Source organism: Microtus ochrogaster, chromosome 2 (assembly GCF_000317375.1).
Source record: "Microtus ochrogaster isolate Prairie Vole_2 chromosome 2, MicOch1.0, whole genome shotgun sequence".
Classification (NCBI taxonomy): Eukaryota; Metazoa; Chordata; class Mammalia; order Rodentia; family Cricetidae; genus Microtus; species Microtus ochrogaster.
Window position 1 is genome coordinate 28,359,349 of NC_022010.1, and position 14,842 is coordinate 28,374,190.

A 14,842-nucleotide genomic window follows, 5' to 3' on the forward strand; every position below is an offset into this window, starting at 1 on the left:
CCGGAGTTTTCGGCTCACTGTTCTTCATGTCATTGTGGCCTGGAAAACGTGGCATGGGGCAGAAGCAGGAACACAGCTGATCTTATTTCAACTGCACACAGGGCAGGGGAGGGGAGGGAGGGAGAGAGAGAGAGAGAGGGAGGGAGGGAGGGCACGTAACGGAACACATGTGGCATGAGAGCAGGGGAGGGGAAGGGAGGGAGGGAGGGCACGTAACGGAACACATGTGGCATGGGAGCAGGACCACTTGGCAGGAAGGGGCACAACGGGAGAAGGAAGCCAGGAGGACAGTCCTGGAAGAATATGAGTAAGAACAAAACATAATAACATACCATTATATTTTCTTCTATTTATGACTACTCAAGTATGGAAATGCCATGAGAAACCCATTACTCTATATGATAACCTAAAACATCTTTTTAAAGCCAGGAATGATGGATGCCTTTAATCCAGGTACACAGGAGACAGAGGAAGGGACATCTCTGAATTCAAGGCCAGCCTGGTCTACATAGTGAGACTCTAATCTCAAAGAAAAAAATTAAAAAGATTTAATTTCCAAAATACATGCACCCACATGGGTAACAGCTGGTCTTCAATGGCAGTACATGCCTTTGGTCCTACACTCAGGAGGCCAACCTGGTCTACATGAACAGAGTTAGCCAGCGAAGAGCTGTACAAGGAAAACAACACCTATCCTATAGCTATTAAATGTAGTAAAAATTAATTTTAAAATGGAAAAGTTAAGCTTGCTAGAGGGAAGAAGCAAGCATGCTCACATTTCTGATGGGACAGCAAACGCTTAACAACAGGAAGCCACCCGCAGAACAGGAAAGACTAAAATGGTATCACGTAAAAACATGGGAAAATGACTTCGTTTGGCCAGTGTCAGGGGAGGAAGTCTATAGATAGAAGCTTTGGGAACACCCATACTAACAGGATGGGCCACAGCTCAGGAGACCACGACAGAGCCACCATGCAGGAGACTGTGAGCGGAAGACAGCAAAGTAATCAAGGCAGAAAAGAGGGCCCACAAAGAAAAAGCCAACATGAGACAAGTTCTCCAAAGGGACAAATGGATAGACCCAGTGGCTTGGGTGTGGCACAGAGGCAGAACTTTGGTCTAGCATGGCTGAGGTCCTAGTTTCAATCCCAGGGACACAATCTTGCAAAACACAAGGATCAAAAAGTGTCAGTCTGATTTGACAATCAGAAGGCACCTGGTGGTGTCTGTCTGTGCCCCAGCACTCACAGGAGGCAGCAAGGTGGAGAGTTCCACAGAAAGAGGGAGCAGCAGCTCAGAACTGCTTGGCTAACACAAGCGTTTCTGTCACAGCCAAAAGCAACTCAGGGAGGAGAGGGCTTATTTCCCCTTTTGTTTAGAGTCCATCACCGAGGGAAGTCAGGGTAGGACACTGGAGGCAGGAACTGAAGCAGAGGCCATGGAGAAACATTTGCTCTCCATGGCTTGCTCAATTTGCCTTTTATACAATCCAGGGCCCACCTGCACCAGGGGTGGCACTGCCCACATCAATCCTTAATCATGAAAATGCTGCACAGACTTGCCTACAGAGCAGCCTGATGGAGGCAGTTCCTCAGGAGAGGGTCCCTCTTCCCACGTACCCTCAGCTTGTGTGAAGCTGGTAAAAAACTAGCCAGCATAATTAGCACAACAACCACATCCTCCAACAAATAAACACTGGACATTACAGTTACAAGTGGAGAACTTAAGTTAGGGCAGCTTGATCAAAACCTGTGAGGAGGAGAGGCTGCTAATGGTTTCAGACTCCTTCCAGTTGTTGTAATGTTCTAGAACCTGGATGACACACAATACTGGGAATACACAAAAGAGGCGCTGAAGCATACACTTTACAGAGGTGAATTTCACATGCAAAATGCACGCAGAGCTGTTAAAAGCCCAAGGGGCGAGCAGCTCAGAGCAGGCTCAAACAGAGAAAAGCTCACAACCACAGCCTGGTCAGTGCCATCCTCGCTTACTACATAGTACGGAAGCACAAGGAGGCCACACTCTGGTGGTCCCTGTGTAACACCATGATGTACACCAACTCCTGCATCCGCACAACTGTTCTATTAGTACACAGGACACTGAAAACTCAGTTAAGCCAACATCACAAAAGCAACTGAATTGCAGAGATACAGTCCAAGAACACTCAGATCAGATTTCAAAGGCTTTCGGCTTTTTTTCTCAATAGCAATACTAAGTTTATTTGTGTGGAATTCTTTTTAAGTCCTTTAAAAACAAACTGAGTTTTTTTTCTACCAACAAATACTTCAAAACGCCACTACGGAATATTAGGGCTAAACAGACCTATGGGATCATCAAAAAGTCAAGATGGGTGTGGTGGCATGTGCTTATAATCACAGCATTAAGGGGTGCAGGCAGAGGGATCAAGAGTCCAAGGCTGTCCTTCTTGTACTTAGCTCAAGGCCGGTAGGTTAAGGGAAATCTCCTCTCAACACACACAGACCCTAAATCTCACAACAAAAACAAAAAGCAAGCTGAGGAAGCACCAAGCGCTGAGGACGAGGCAGGCAGCTCTCTTGAGTTCAAGGCCAGTCTGGTCTAGAAAGGGAATTCCAGGCTAGTCAGAGTCTCCCTCTTTGGAGATCCCATTTTCAAAGAAACAAACAGGAAAGAAAGCCAAGCCAGTGCTAGAATGAGAAAGCCTTGGTAAAGGGCTTCCTTATGAGAGGGAAGATGTGAGTTAGATTGCAGAACCCATATTATAACAAAATGGGTGTGGTGGTGCACTTTTATAACCCCAGTGCTGGGATTACCAAGCCAGGAAGGCAGGCAGCTTTCTGGAGTTTGCTGGCTAGCGAGAAACTCTGCCTCAAAATCGAGCAAACAAAATAAAACAAACAAAGAAAAAAACAAACAAGCAAGTGGCCAGTGCCCTGGGTGGTGAGCCAAGGCTGTCCTCTGGCTCTACACACACACATATGCACACAAACCAAAACAAGAGCACCCCAAACCTCCAAGGCACAGGTGTGGGAGAGGGTCGCCCGTGCAGAGTCAGGTGTGGGAAAGGGTCACCCCAGCTAATTAGTAGCTGAGGCATGAGGATGTTTAAGTCCCAGTCTAAAGCTGGCTTTGGTAACACAACAAAATCTCTACGTACACTGGAGATGGAGCACTCAACAACAATGCAGACACCAGGTAGCATTAGAGGGGGCGACCTAGTGAATGCAGGAAACTAGTATAGAGGGCTTAAAACAGTTAAGTAAACCAAACAGCTAGAAATGCATGCGGCATTGAATTAGATCAGGAGATATATGGGCTGAGACACACTTGTCCAAGCAGAGCTTTGAGGCAGTAGTTGGTAGGAGCAGTGTGATGGAGGAAGGTCATTGGTTAAGTAATAAAGAAACTGCTTGGCCTCATAGGTTAAAACATAGATAGGTGGAGTAAACAGAACAGAATGCTGGGAGAAAGAAGCTGAGTCAGTGAGTCGCCATGATTCTCCCACTCCAGACAGACGCAGGTTAAGATCTTTCCTGGTAAGCCAGCTCGTGGAGCTACACAGATTATTAGAAATGGGTTAGATCGATATGTAAGAGCTAGCCAATAAGAAACTGAAACTAATGGGCCAAGCAGTGTTTAAAAGAATACAGTTTCCGTGTAATTATTTTGGGTAAAGCTAGCCGGGTGGCGGGATACAGCCTGCTGCTCCTATTACAACAGCAGTGCAGTCATCCACAAGCTGCGGGCTGCCCCTCCTCGGGGACTTCAAATGCGCAGGTCTACCCCAAACCCTAATTAAAATAAAACCAAAGGGCTCATTTAGCAGCAAAGAGCCCAAACAGAGGGATTTTCCTTTCCCATAGGTTATGCATCTGTTTCATTATTCTAGCTCTCTGAAGAAATCACACGCAAAGTAACTTGTTTTATGCCATAGAGACACTCCTTGCTATGAGGTGCACAGGAACATTAGGAGGCACAGTGTGGCAGAAGGCACGATGAAGTATCAGCAGTATCAGTGATGATGGCGATGAGATGGTAAAGGGATACTTGTTAAGGTCCATGCTACTCCAGGTCCTTCATGAATATGAAATAGTGTGAGTGGCTTAGAATATAATAAAGACAGATAACAAACAAAACCAATGTGACAGATAGCAAAAATGGCACAGCAAGGGTGTCTGAAGTCTCCCCTCCATAAAAGCAATGAGAAGACTGGAGAAATCATCAGAACCAACTACGTCTGAATTCTGGAAATAAGGCAAAAGGTCATAGCGGTGAAGAAAGCATTTATTTAAGAAAGGTGGTTGGTGGGCTGGGGAGACGGCTCAGCCGGTAAAGTGCTTAAGCCAGGCAAACCTGAAGATCTGAGTTCAGATCCCCAGAGCCTAATAAAAGCCCAGCACTGGGGGAGTGTCTGTAATCCCAGAAAGGGTGTACACACGTTGTGTGTGTGTGTATGTGTGTGTGAGTCATCAGAAACGTGCAAGCTTGGCCTTCACCAGAGTGGACAAAGAGAGGACCCCGTCTGAAAGAAGGTCAGGGGTGAGTACTACCGCCTGAGGCCATCCTCTGAGCTCTGTGTGTGCCTGCACTTTTTCTCTCAAGGTGCCTGACTCCCAGGAAGAAGGAAAGGCTCTGCACATGACTAGCCTTGCTACTAGCCCTAGCTCCTCAGCTACATGTCACACTGGGAAGCTGTAGGCCTTCAGGAACAATTGAGAGCGATGACCAGCAGGTCACAGCACCTTCAATAGCGCTGTGCTCAGAGAAGTGTCATTCATGGGCCTGTCTGGTTTCCTAGAAGACTCCCCTGTACCGCTGCCCACCAGACCAACTCAGCACTGGCCCAGTATAAACAGCCCAGGCATCTCACAGTAGCTTTTTGTTTTGTTTTTGTTTTTTGAGACAGGGTTTTTATGTAACTTTGGAGCCTGTTCTAGACCAGGCTGGCCTTAAACTCACAGAAATCCTCCTGCCTCTACTGCCCAGCTGCTTTTGTTAAAAAATAAAACCCTGAGCTGGTGGTGGTGGTGCACACCTTTAATCTCAGTACTGAGAGGCAGAGGCAGGCAAATCTCTGAGTTCAAGGTCAGCCTGGTCTAAAGAGTGAGTTCCAGGACAGCAGGGGGTTACACAGAGAAACCCTGTCTTGAAAAATAAAACAACCCCCCGCCCCCGAAAAAAAAATCCCAAAACTTCTGTCTTGAGTGCAGGGGTTGCGGACAGCTTGATGGTATAGACCTCTAATACTTAGGAGGTTGAGATCACAAGTTCAAGGCTGGTTAGGGCTACAGAGTAAGTTCAAAGCCAGCACAGGCAAATAATTACTCTTGTTCTCAAAATCAAAAAAAAAACAAGCCAGAGATAAACAGCTCACTGGTAAAGTGTTCACCTAGCCCATCAGGTCCTCTGTTTAATTCACAGTACTTATATAAAATAAAGCTAGGCATGGTGGCCCATGCCTATAATTCCAGCACTTGGAGATTGAGTCAGGTCTGGGGGTTCCACAGCCTGCAGTACACAGGAGGAGCCTGCCACAAAAGGCCTGAAACTCACTGAGTTGACACACTACAATATGTAAGTGCTTGATACAAAATGAAGAGTCAGAGAAACAAGTGAGGCCCATGCAGAGGAAAAGACAGAATGAAGGGAAACCGACAGAAGGAAGCCCCAATACTGGACAAAGAGGCAATGACTTAAATTTGTAACTATCCGAGAACTAAAGGCAACTGCATCTGAGCGACTGAAGGTGAACAGGAGAATATATCTCACCAGCAACAATCAACAGAGAAACATGCAGTGTAACAGAGAAAACCCACAGTTAAAAAGCGCGGTGAATGAAATGGGAAATTCAGTGAGCTCGACAGCCCAAACAGCAGGCGGCATACTCAAGAGACAGGCTGCTTGACATTATCCAGGCTGAGGCCTTCTCAGCTTTTCCGTGGGTTTTTCTTTTCTTCCTAAAAGGCTGGAGCAAAGAAACCAGTTCTGAACCTTGTCTTAAACGAGCGCCAAGCGCACAACTTATTTACCCCCATATAAGCATGACCACTCGTTCTGGATGTCAGGTGTGGGAGATGGAAGAGGAAGTAGGAAGGGGAAGTGCTTTACAGATGATGCTGATGGCGAAATTTCACAACTGCTTGATCATACATATCTGGTATAACACAAAAGACAAGATGCCGACTAAAGGGCACATGCGAGTACTTTGTATGCTAACTTAACAAGAAAATAAAACATGTATTACAGAGAAGAAGGAAGAGGAGGAGGAGGAGAAACTATTCATGCAGTTAGGCTTGACCAAGATTAGCACATTCAAAAGTCTCTGGTGGGTAGCTCAGATACCTGCTGGTGTTAGAGACACAGAATATACAGCCACGCTATGTGCTTTTCCAAGTCTCTATTAATCCTGCCTTCTCTTGGCTCCCTGTGTTAGACAACATAGCTTGGGTTCAAGCAATTTCTCTATAAATCTCCACACTTCAAGTTTTAAATACTTTGCCCCCTTCAGTGCAGGAGATGAAACCATGGCCTTGTACATGCTGGGCAAGTCTGCTATTACTGGGCCTCGCCCTCAGCTCTATGCCAACAAAACATGATGTTCTCAATCCCCATGCCTCGGTTTCTCACGATTCAGTTATTTCTAACAAATGAGATTCCTTTATAACACTGTTCTCCTAGAACAGAATACATTACATCCAGTCACATGCCTATGAAATGCTGAATGCTCGCTACAGCAGAGCAGTGGACAGACTCCAGGGTAGAGTAATGTGGTATACATACACAAGATAACAGAGTTTAAGCCTAGCCATATATTAACTAGCTCTAAATCGTCATGCACTGGGAGATGAAAGGACTGGATCAATCTTTAGTTCCATGATTTGGTGTGTCATTCTACATGAGACCTGTGATTCATCAGAATCCAGTATGATGTGCAATGCACATGACTAATGCTGGTTAGAGTCAATACGACACAAGCCATTTGAACTGATGTTTGAAACAAATCCATGTATTTCTGACGCTTCATGTGAGTCTGCAGACATGTGCTGTTATTTGCATACCTGTGTGTGTGAGTGAATGTATTATGTGTGGGTGTCCATGAGGAGGTCAGAGAACAGCCTGCAGGAGTTGGTTCTCTCTTTCTACCCTGTGGGTTTCAGGGGTCAAACTCAGATCGTCAGGCTGGGTGGTAAGTGCCTTTATTCAATGAGCTATGGCACCAACTCAGGTTTATATAATTTATTTTGGAAGTCATTTCTTACTAAAATCAAATTATAGGACTCACCAACTAGTTATACAAATAAATTACTTAACATTTTAAACAAATGTTTATCAGAGCAAAAATCAGCCCTAAATATTTACTTTTCTAATTGCTGTTCTTATTCAGTCAAACCTCTCAACACAGAATCTTCAAGAGCTCAGCAAACTGAAACAGTCAACACATTTCCATACTTTCCCAAATAAAATTGCCATTTTCACTGGCTGTGAGTTGGTGTTCTGTGGTGTATTTAACCCTTCACCACTCTTTTTGCTGTTTGTTTTGTTTGTAACAGGCATATTTACTACCTAGACCAGACTGGCCCGGAACTCACAGAGGTCTGCCTGCCAAAGGCATGCGCAACCTCAAACGCCTTTCACCACTCTTAGACTGACTCCCATGCACCAACCATGCACAATGTTGCAATACGAATCTTCATGTACAATTTTTCCTTAGGAAAATAAACCAGACAAAAGAATGTTTTCATTTAGTTTCTTTTTTTAATGCCAAACTCCCTTACTCCCTTGTAAAAGGAATCTAGTATTATCACCTGTCACCCATTTGAGCTTAAATTGCATGGTATGATGAAGAAAATATTACTAAGTGGTACTTGTACACTGTGGCTTTCACACTCAGGCTTGAGATGTATTATTAAGTACGGACCAATGCAACTAATTTATCGCATCTCTCACTTGATTTGGTTCATGTATTCACTGGTGCTTTATTTTTTACTGTGTGTAATTTTTTTTGGAGACAGGGCCTCACCATGTAGCCCAGGCAGAACTCAAACTCTCAATCCCCCTGCCTCTGCATCCCATGCTGGGATTATAGGCATGAGGCACCCTTCCTGAGCCGTGTGTTTGACTATCTGTTATAGCCACCCTTCTGTAACACTTCCTTAGTACCCTTTCTGCTCCTTTGTGCTTACCTGTTCTTAAGGTGTGCCTCCAAGTCACAGCGCTGCATCACATCTTGGCACACGGAAGCAAACGGACACAGAACCAGTAACTTATCTAGAAGTTTATGGACCAGGATGCTAGATTTCTTACACAACTTGAAATGAAGTCTCTTGCGGTCCAGTGGGCAGAAATCTTTCTCTTGTAGGAAGTTTCTGAGGCACTTGTGGCAGAACGTGTGTCCACAGGGTGTGTCGAGCGGCTGCAGCAGGGGCTGAAGGCAAATGTGGCAGACAAGGTCGTCGTCCACTTCACCCTGGTAGTTGTATAAGTGGTTTTCTCTTGCCCAGTGCTGCTGGCCACACTCAAAGCACAGGGGGTCTAGGGAGGAGGAGGAGGAGGAGGCCTGTTCCACGGGCACCATCTCATCACTGGTTGTTCCCATCTTGGATCAGCAGAGTCAGCAGGCTCATGGGTCCAACTGTCGGGAGTTCGCGTGTGACTAAAGCCAAGTACAAACAAACAAAAGTAATTAGTATCGATCAAGGTAGGTAAAAGGATCAATAAAATATTAGACAAGTTTTCAGCAAAAAAGTTTATTGGATACAAAACAGTGATAAAAATAATAAAGGAAATGAATTTGCCAGTTGGGTGAGAAAGGAAGAAAGAGTGAGGATGATTCACTCTGCCAAGATGTGGGCAAGGAAGGAACTTGTGAGTCACAGCGAAGGCAACATGTGCCACCCAGAACAACATGACAACAGCTGACTTCTTCCTCCGGCTGGAGTCCCCTACACCTACACCCCATCCAGCGGGAAGGCTAATTAATCAATTATACTGCCTTGCTCCACTGATTAGGTCCCCAAGCCCCCGCACCTCACTGTCCACTGGGAATCTCAAGGCTAATTAATCAATTATACGGCCTCGCTCCACTGAATGGAGCCCCCATGCACCCACTGCCCACTGGGAATGTCGATCCCCCAGTGCACAACAGTGCAGCTTTGTCATCTCACACCACCTTGTTCTGAGCTGATCCCTCTACGGCCTTTAATAAAAGCAGTGTTTCTTAAATGCAGTCAAGGCTAATTCTGTTCGTCAACTAAAAAAAAAAAATCTTTGTTCCATCCACATTATGGGAAAAATACATTTCAAAACACAAAGAATTTGAATAGTCTCCCTACACAAAATAAAGGGAAAGTCACATCACAGGACATAAAAACAATGTCTGTGCAAATTCTCTAAATACGTCTTATTCCAAAGGAAAGAATGCTACAATTGAATTACACAGAGGAAAGGTTATAAATTAGATCTGTTTTGGTCATGTTTAACAGAGCAGCTGTGTGTGCATGCCTTCACTAACACCAGACTCTCAACACCCTCCACCTGGAGGCGAGGCTCCAAGAGGATGCTGCCCTAAGGCACTAGGGCTTAAAAACGCAACTCCAAAGGCAAAGGTCCTCTGCCTCTCTTCTGCAGATACTGCCTGAGCCTCCAATGTGTGCTGAGCAGTGAACGCAGGCAGGGAGGATGGTTATGAAAACCCATCATTAAAATTGCACGTGATGAACACTCTAAGACTTAAAGTCAAGCACAGGATAGGCTAAGAATGCAAGAGAGAAGGAGAGATTGGCATTTAACTCTGTTTTGCTTTGTGGAAATATTTCAAAAGGATAAAACTAAACAAAACTCCCTATACTTCTGTGTTGTGATAGGGTACATCAGTCAGAGCAGGGATGTGAGTGTGGGATAAGGGCATCTCAGGAGAGAAGTACACCACACAAGGCAGAGAGGCCAGAGGGCACATGGCACAGCCAGGAAACAGAAGCAGAAAACATCTCTTGGAAATCTAAGCCTGAGAGCCCCTCACCAAGAACAGCACGAGCAGTGCCACATGGACTATGGGGTCTGTGCTAGTGTTTGCTATTTTAAGAAACACTTATCTATTTAGTGTGAACATAAATGTGTGTGTATACATGTAAATCACACAAATGTGTACACATAGAGATCAAAGATCAATTTGTGGGAGTCAGTTCTTTTTTGGGGGGGTGGGGACAGGGTTTCTCTGTGTAGCTCTGGCTGTCCTGGAACTCATTCTGTAGACTAGGCGGGCCTTGAAATCACAGAGATCCACCTGCCTCTGCCTCCCGAGTACTGGGATTAAAGGTGTGCATCACTACCACCCAGCTGGGAGTCAGTTTTCAACCATGTGGAACCTGGGGATTGAACTCAAGTTTCCAAGCTTGGAGACAGATCCCTTCACCAGCTGAGCCATCTTGCTAGCCCCGAAACTGATATTTTATGCAGAGTACTCATTTTAAAACAACATAAAGTTGGGCAGAGTAGCACACACTCCTAATCCCACCACTTGGGAGACTGAGGCAAGTTCAAAGCCGGCTTGGACGACATCAGACGACTGTATGTCAAATACGCCTATATTAACCAACAAAAGCAAACACCAGCATTCTAAGAGATTTAACAAGAATGGCCGTGGATTGGGAGGGGGATTCAGGCAGGTCAGCTTGATCCAACCTCAGATAAATCGTTCCTCCCCGAAAACCAGTAAAATAATAGCACTTGTGGACCCCCTCCTTCCATCAAGACACCAAATTCTTCCTGAGGGAGCTCCTGAGTCTTGTTCTTCATGCTCTGAACACGGCAGCTATTCTGTCAGTGCAGGACGCATGAGAAGAAGAAAGCAATACCACTAATTCAGAATTCCTACAGCCTCTTGTTTCCACCTACTCTGCAAGAAAATCCACATATCTTTTGCTCTTCTTCCATGTGATAGTGCTTATTCTAATTCTTCTTTCCTCAAAATATATGGTACTGTAGCCTCCCACATAATGACTAAGAAAACACTTCTCTTAAGACTACTGTGTTTAGTGTTCCCTATGTCTCCAAATATCTTCAGTTACTTATTTCCATTTTATCACAAAATCTTTTCATGAGGAAAATTAGCATAATAACAACTACGTTACCCCCATCCAGAAAACTTGTCTTTGCTGCCACGGAATAAACACGTACTCAAAACTGAACTTGGCACAAGCAGTTAGGAGCACAGAGCCTGAGTGGGCCTGGGGGGAGGGGTCAGCCCTTGCTGGACACTGACCAGGCTCCCTACCTGTCAGTGGTGGCAATGGGCCTGTATAAAGAACAGTGAGCACTGGACACATTCCTTACACATTAGCTATGAATACGATAGAACGGCAGGACCAGGCTGTCATTGCTCTAACAACTAGCAATTACTAAGAGAAGAAACCCCAATTCTTTCTCTCTTCCAACTGGTGGATGGTGAACGAAGTGATCTCAGGAAGAGAAGTGTGACATGAGGTGAGTTTTGAGCAAAGGAAGGTGGCCTGGCCCCACTTTCCAATCCCTACCGCTCTCCAGTCTGCCAGCCCAGCAGGTCCATTCCCTCCCCTTTGTGTGGAGTCCAGGATGAGCCTTACACACTCAGAGCCCAGTCACTGTCTGAGTGTCCGTCCCTTAAAGGCCCCTACACCCGGGAGCTTGGTCCCAGCATGATGGTGTTGGAGAGGTGCTTGGTGAAAGGCGTTCTGGTACTGAGGACACACCCTGGAGAGAGTTGAACACAACCCTCACAGAACCCTGGCTAGTTCCCACAAATGTGGGTGGGTCCAAGAACAAGCCTGGTCCAGAATTTCTCTGGCTTCTCATGTCACCAACTTCCTGTCCTTTCTCTGCTGTTCTGTAACCAGGGCCAACAGACGAGAATGCTGCTCTCGAACCTTTCCTGCCTTATAAAGTAGTCAGCTTCAGGTATTTTGTTATAATGACAGAAAACAGACTTAAGATAGTTTTTATCTGTTATGTCTGCTACAGAGAACACAGCTCAGCTCATGTGGAATGAAGGGCTGGGGATGCAGCAACAGTTAAGAGCTTTTTAGTTCCTGCAGAGTACCTGGGTTCTGACCTCACCACCCACGTGGTGGCTCACAACCATCTGAACTCCAGGGGTTCTGATTCCCTCTTCTGCCCTCCGCAGGACTGCACACACAGGGTGCCCATATATAAGTGCTGGCAAACATCAGTGCTACCAATTATGTCACATGGGAAACATCTGTAGTCCCTTTGACTCACCAAGGCCCAGCACCGGAGAAAACCCTCTCCTCTCATCTCCTTTTTGCTCACCATGCCCTCCCTGAACCCTGAAGGTTCTCCGGAACCCTGCCAGCTCTTGGGGTGGCTCCTTCCCCATCAGCTCTTCACACACCTTCATCTTAACAACTTCTGTGTGCGGCATTTGCTTATGTATCTCATCCCTTACTGGAAGGGAAAGGCGGTGTCTTTCTTTTCTTTCTTTCTTTTTGGTAAATTTCACTAAATTTGGGGACAATTTCAAACATTCTGGTTACTCTCTTGCCCACCCTCTTTATCTCCCTCCTACTTTTGTAACCCCCCCCCACTAGTCCTTTCCCCACACTCACATCCTTTTGCTTCACTTTGTGACCCACTGAGTTTAACCAGAGTCATCTGTGTTTAGAACTGTCCATTGGAGCCCGGGTGGCTCATCAGTGAGCACCTCCTGCAGACTCTGTCCTAGCCAACAGCTCTGTAGGGAGGGGTGGCACCCCAGGAACCCCTCCCCAATCTGTGACTGAATGCAGGCAGGCCCCATCTTGTGCAGCCCCTTGCAGAAGCCACAGTGGTGGGAAATCCTGACCACACTGAATGTGCCATGCAGCAGAACACTTCACAGCCCTTCTCCTTTCCCTCTTCTCCTCCGCAATGTCCAGAGGCTTTAAGAGGGGGTGGTATAAATGTCCCGTGTAGGGAAGAACACTCAACTGTCCCTTATTCTGAGCACCTCAAGCAGACCTGTGTCTCTGCATTGACTGTCTGTGGCTGTAAGCACAAACAGTTAGGAGGCAGCCTGGGGCCGTATCGGTTCTGCCAAACAACAGCAGTTCCGCTCTGCATTCCCACTTCTTGGCACACACTAATAACTGAAAGGAGACTGAGGTGAGCCTGGAGTATGTGACTCTACAGGAGGAAACTGTGGCTCCACAGAGCAATGACCATGCTGGAACGGATCCTGCAATTTAGAGACAAAGAACAAATAATGTTGCTCCTTCACCTCAAAGGCTAAGAAAAATGCTCTCCATGATGCCAGCTCCGAGCTCTCCCTACAGTCCACACTGCAGGCCAGCTCTGACAGCTGCCTTTCATGAAGCAGTGCTTGTGAAATTGACCTCAAAATCCCTTTAGCCACTCTGGGAGTTGTGGAATGAAAACAGTGTATGAAAGCAAAGTGGATCCAAACAAAACCTCACAACTACCATAGACACAACACCTACATCCCTGCGCATCATTGTGGAGAAGCTAAAACACTCGCTTCCCACAGAAACCTGCACAGAAATGTCAAAGGGCAGATGACAGGAGTAACCCACAGACCCTTCAATAACAGACCAGCTGAGCAAACCGTGACACACTTGTACCATAAACTACTACTCAGTAAAAAAGGCACGGATGCAATCCACCAAATCTCCAGATTAAGAGTGTGACTGGGGCCGGGCGGTGGTGTCGCATGCCTTTAATCCCAGCACTCGGGAGGCAGAGGCAGGCGGATCTCTGTGAGTTCGAGGCCAGCCTGGTCTACAGAATGAGTTCCAGGAAGACTAGATCTACACAGAGAAATCCCATCTTAAAAGAAGAAAAACAAAACAAAAAACCAAAACACATCAAAACAAAACAACAAGAAATTGCATTAAGAACACTTGTTCTTGCAGAAGACCTGGGTTCAGGTCCTAGCACCTACACGGCAGCTCACAATTGTCTTCAACTCCAGTTCCAGGGGATCCAATACCATCTCCCACCTCCCTGTGCTCCTGTACATAAACTCAGACAGGTTCATTGTAAACACATAATTTTTTAAAGCTGTATTTTAAATAAATAAGACAAAAACCTTTCAGTCTATATGAGTCTATAACATTCCTGGGATGACAAAATTCAAATAAAACTAGCTCAATGGCTGCTGAGGTTTGAAGGTGGGGAGAAGGCAGCATGAAGGGTCTTGTGGGGGTGGGCATGGTCTCTATCTTGTTAACACCCATCCTGGGTGGACTCCTGAACTGTTGGTCTGTAAACAGCAATCACAGGGGAAGTGAGCTCTGTGTCATCTCTTCTTACAACAGCACGTGAACCTACATGTATGTCCCTGAAGGAGAAAGCTGTTTAACACGTCGCTGAAGAGCCCAAGCATCCACATCTACTGTACTGGTAGCTCAAGCTAAACATTCATGTGTTTATAAACCAGTAAGTCCATCACTCACCTTTTTGTGAAAAGGAACCTTTTTTTGCCTCCTCCGAAAATTACAAATCATCATAATAAAAATAAAATAAAAATGTGAGTAGTTATAGTTCTGAGCTCCCTTGTGCTACACCATGAGATCCTGTCTCAAAATAAACTTTCTTATTGCTGTGAGGAGACACCACACATGGAACTTAGAGAAGAGAGGGTTTAATGGGGCGACAGTTTAGAGGGTGAGTTCATGATTATTATGACAAGGAGCACAACCGTTGGCTGGCAGGCACGGTGCTGGAGCAGTAGCTTAGAATTTACATTCTTATCAACAATTAGGAGGCAGAGAGAGCGAGAGCGAGAGAGAGCGAGAGCGAGAGAGAGCGAGAGAGAGCGAGAGCGAGAGAGAGAGAGAGAGAGCGAGAGAGAGAGAGAGCGAGAGAGAG

At 45.9% G+C, this 14,842-nt stretch overlaps 1 protein-coding gene across 2 annotated transcripts in view; it reads right to left on the reverse strand.

Annotated features, from left to right (window-relative positions):
* Positions 1 to 14,842, reverse strand: part of Lnx2 (ligand of numb-protein X 2) — a 59,749-nt gene that overhangs the window by 17,476 nt on the left and 27,431 nt on the right. For both annotated transcript variants that reach the window (XM_005344703.3, XM_026788796.1), the window contains exon 2: positions 8,167 to 8,636. In XM_005344703.3, the coding sequence (XP_005344760.1) occupies positions 8,167 to 8,579 (413 nt within the window). In that variant the 5' untranslated portion in view covers positions 8,580 to 8,636. The remainder of the gene's footprint in view (positions 1 to 8,166; positions 8,637 to 14,842) is intronic.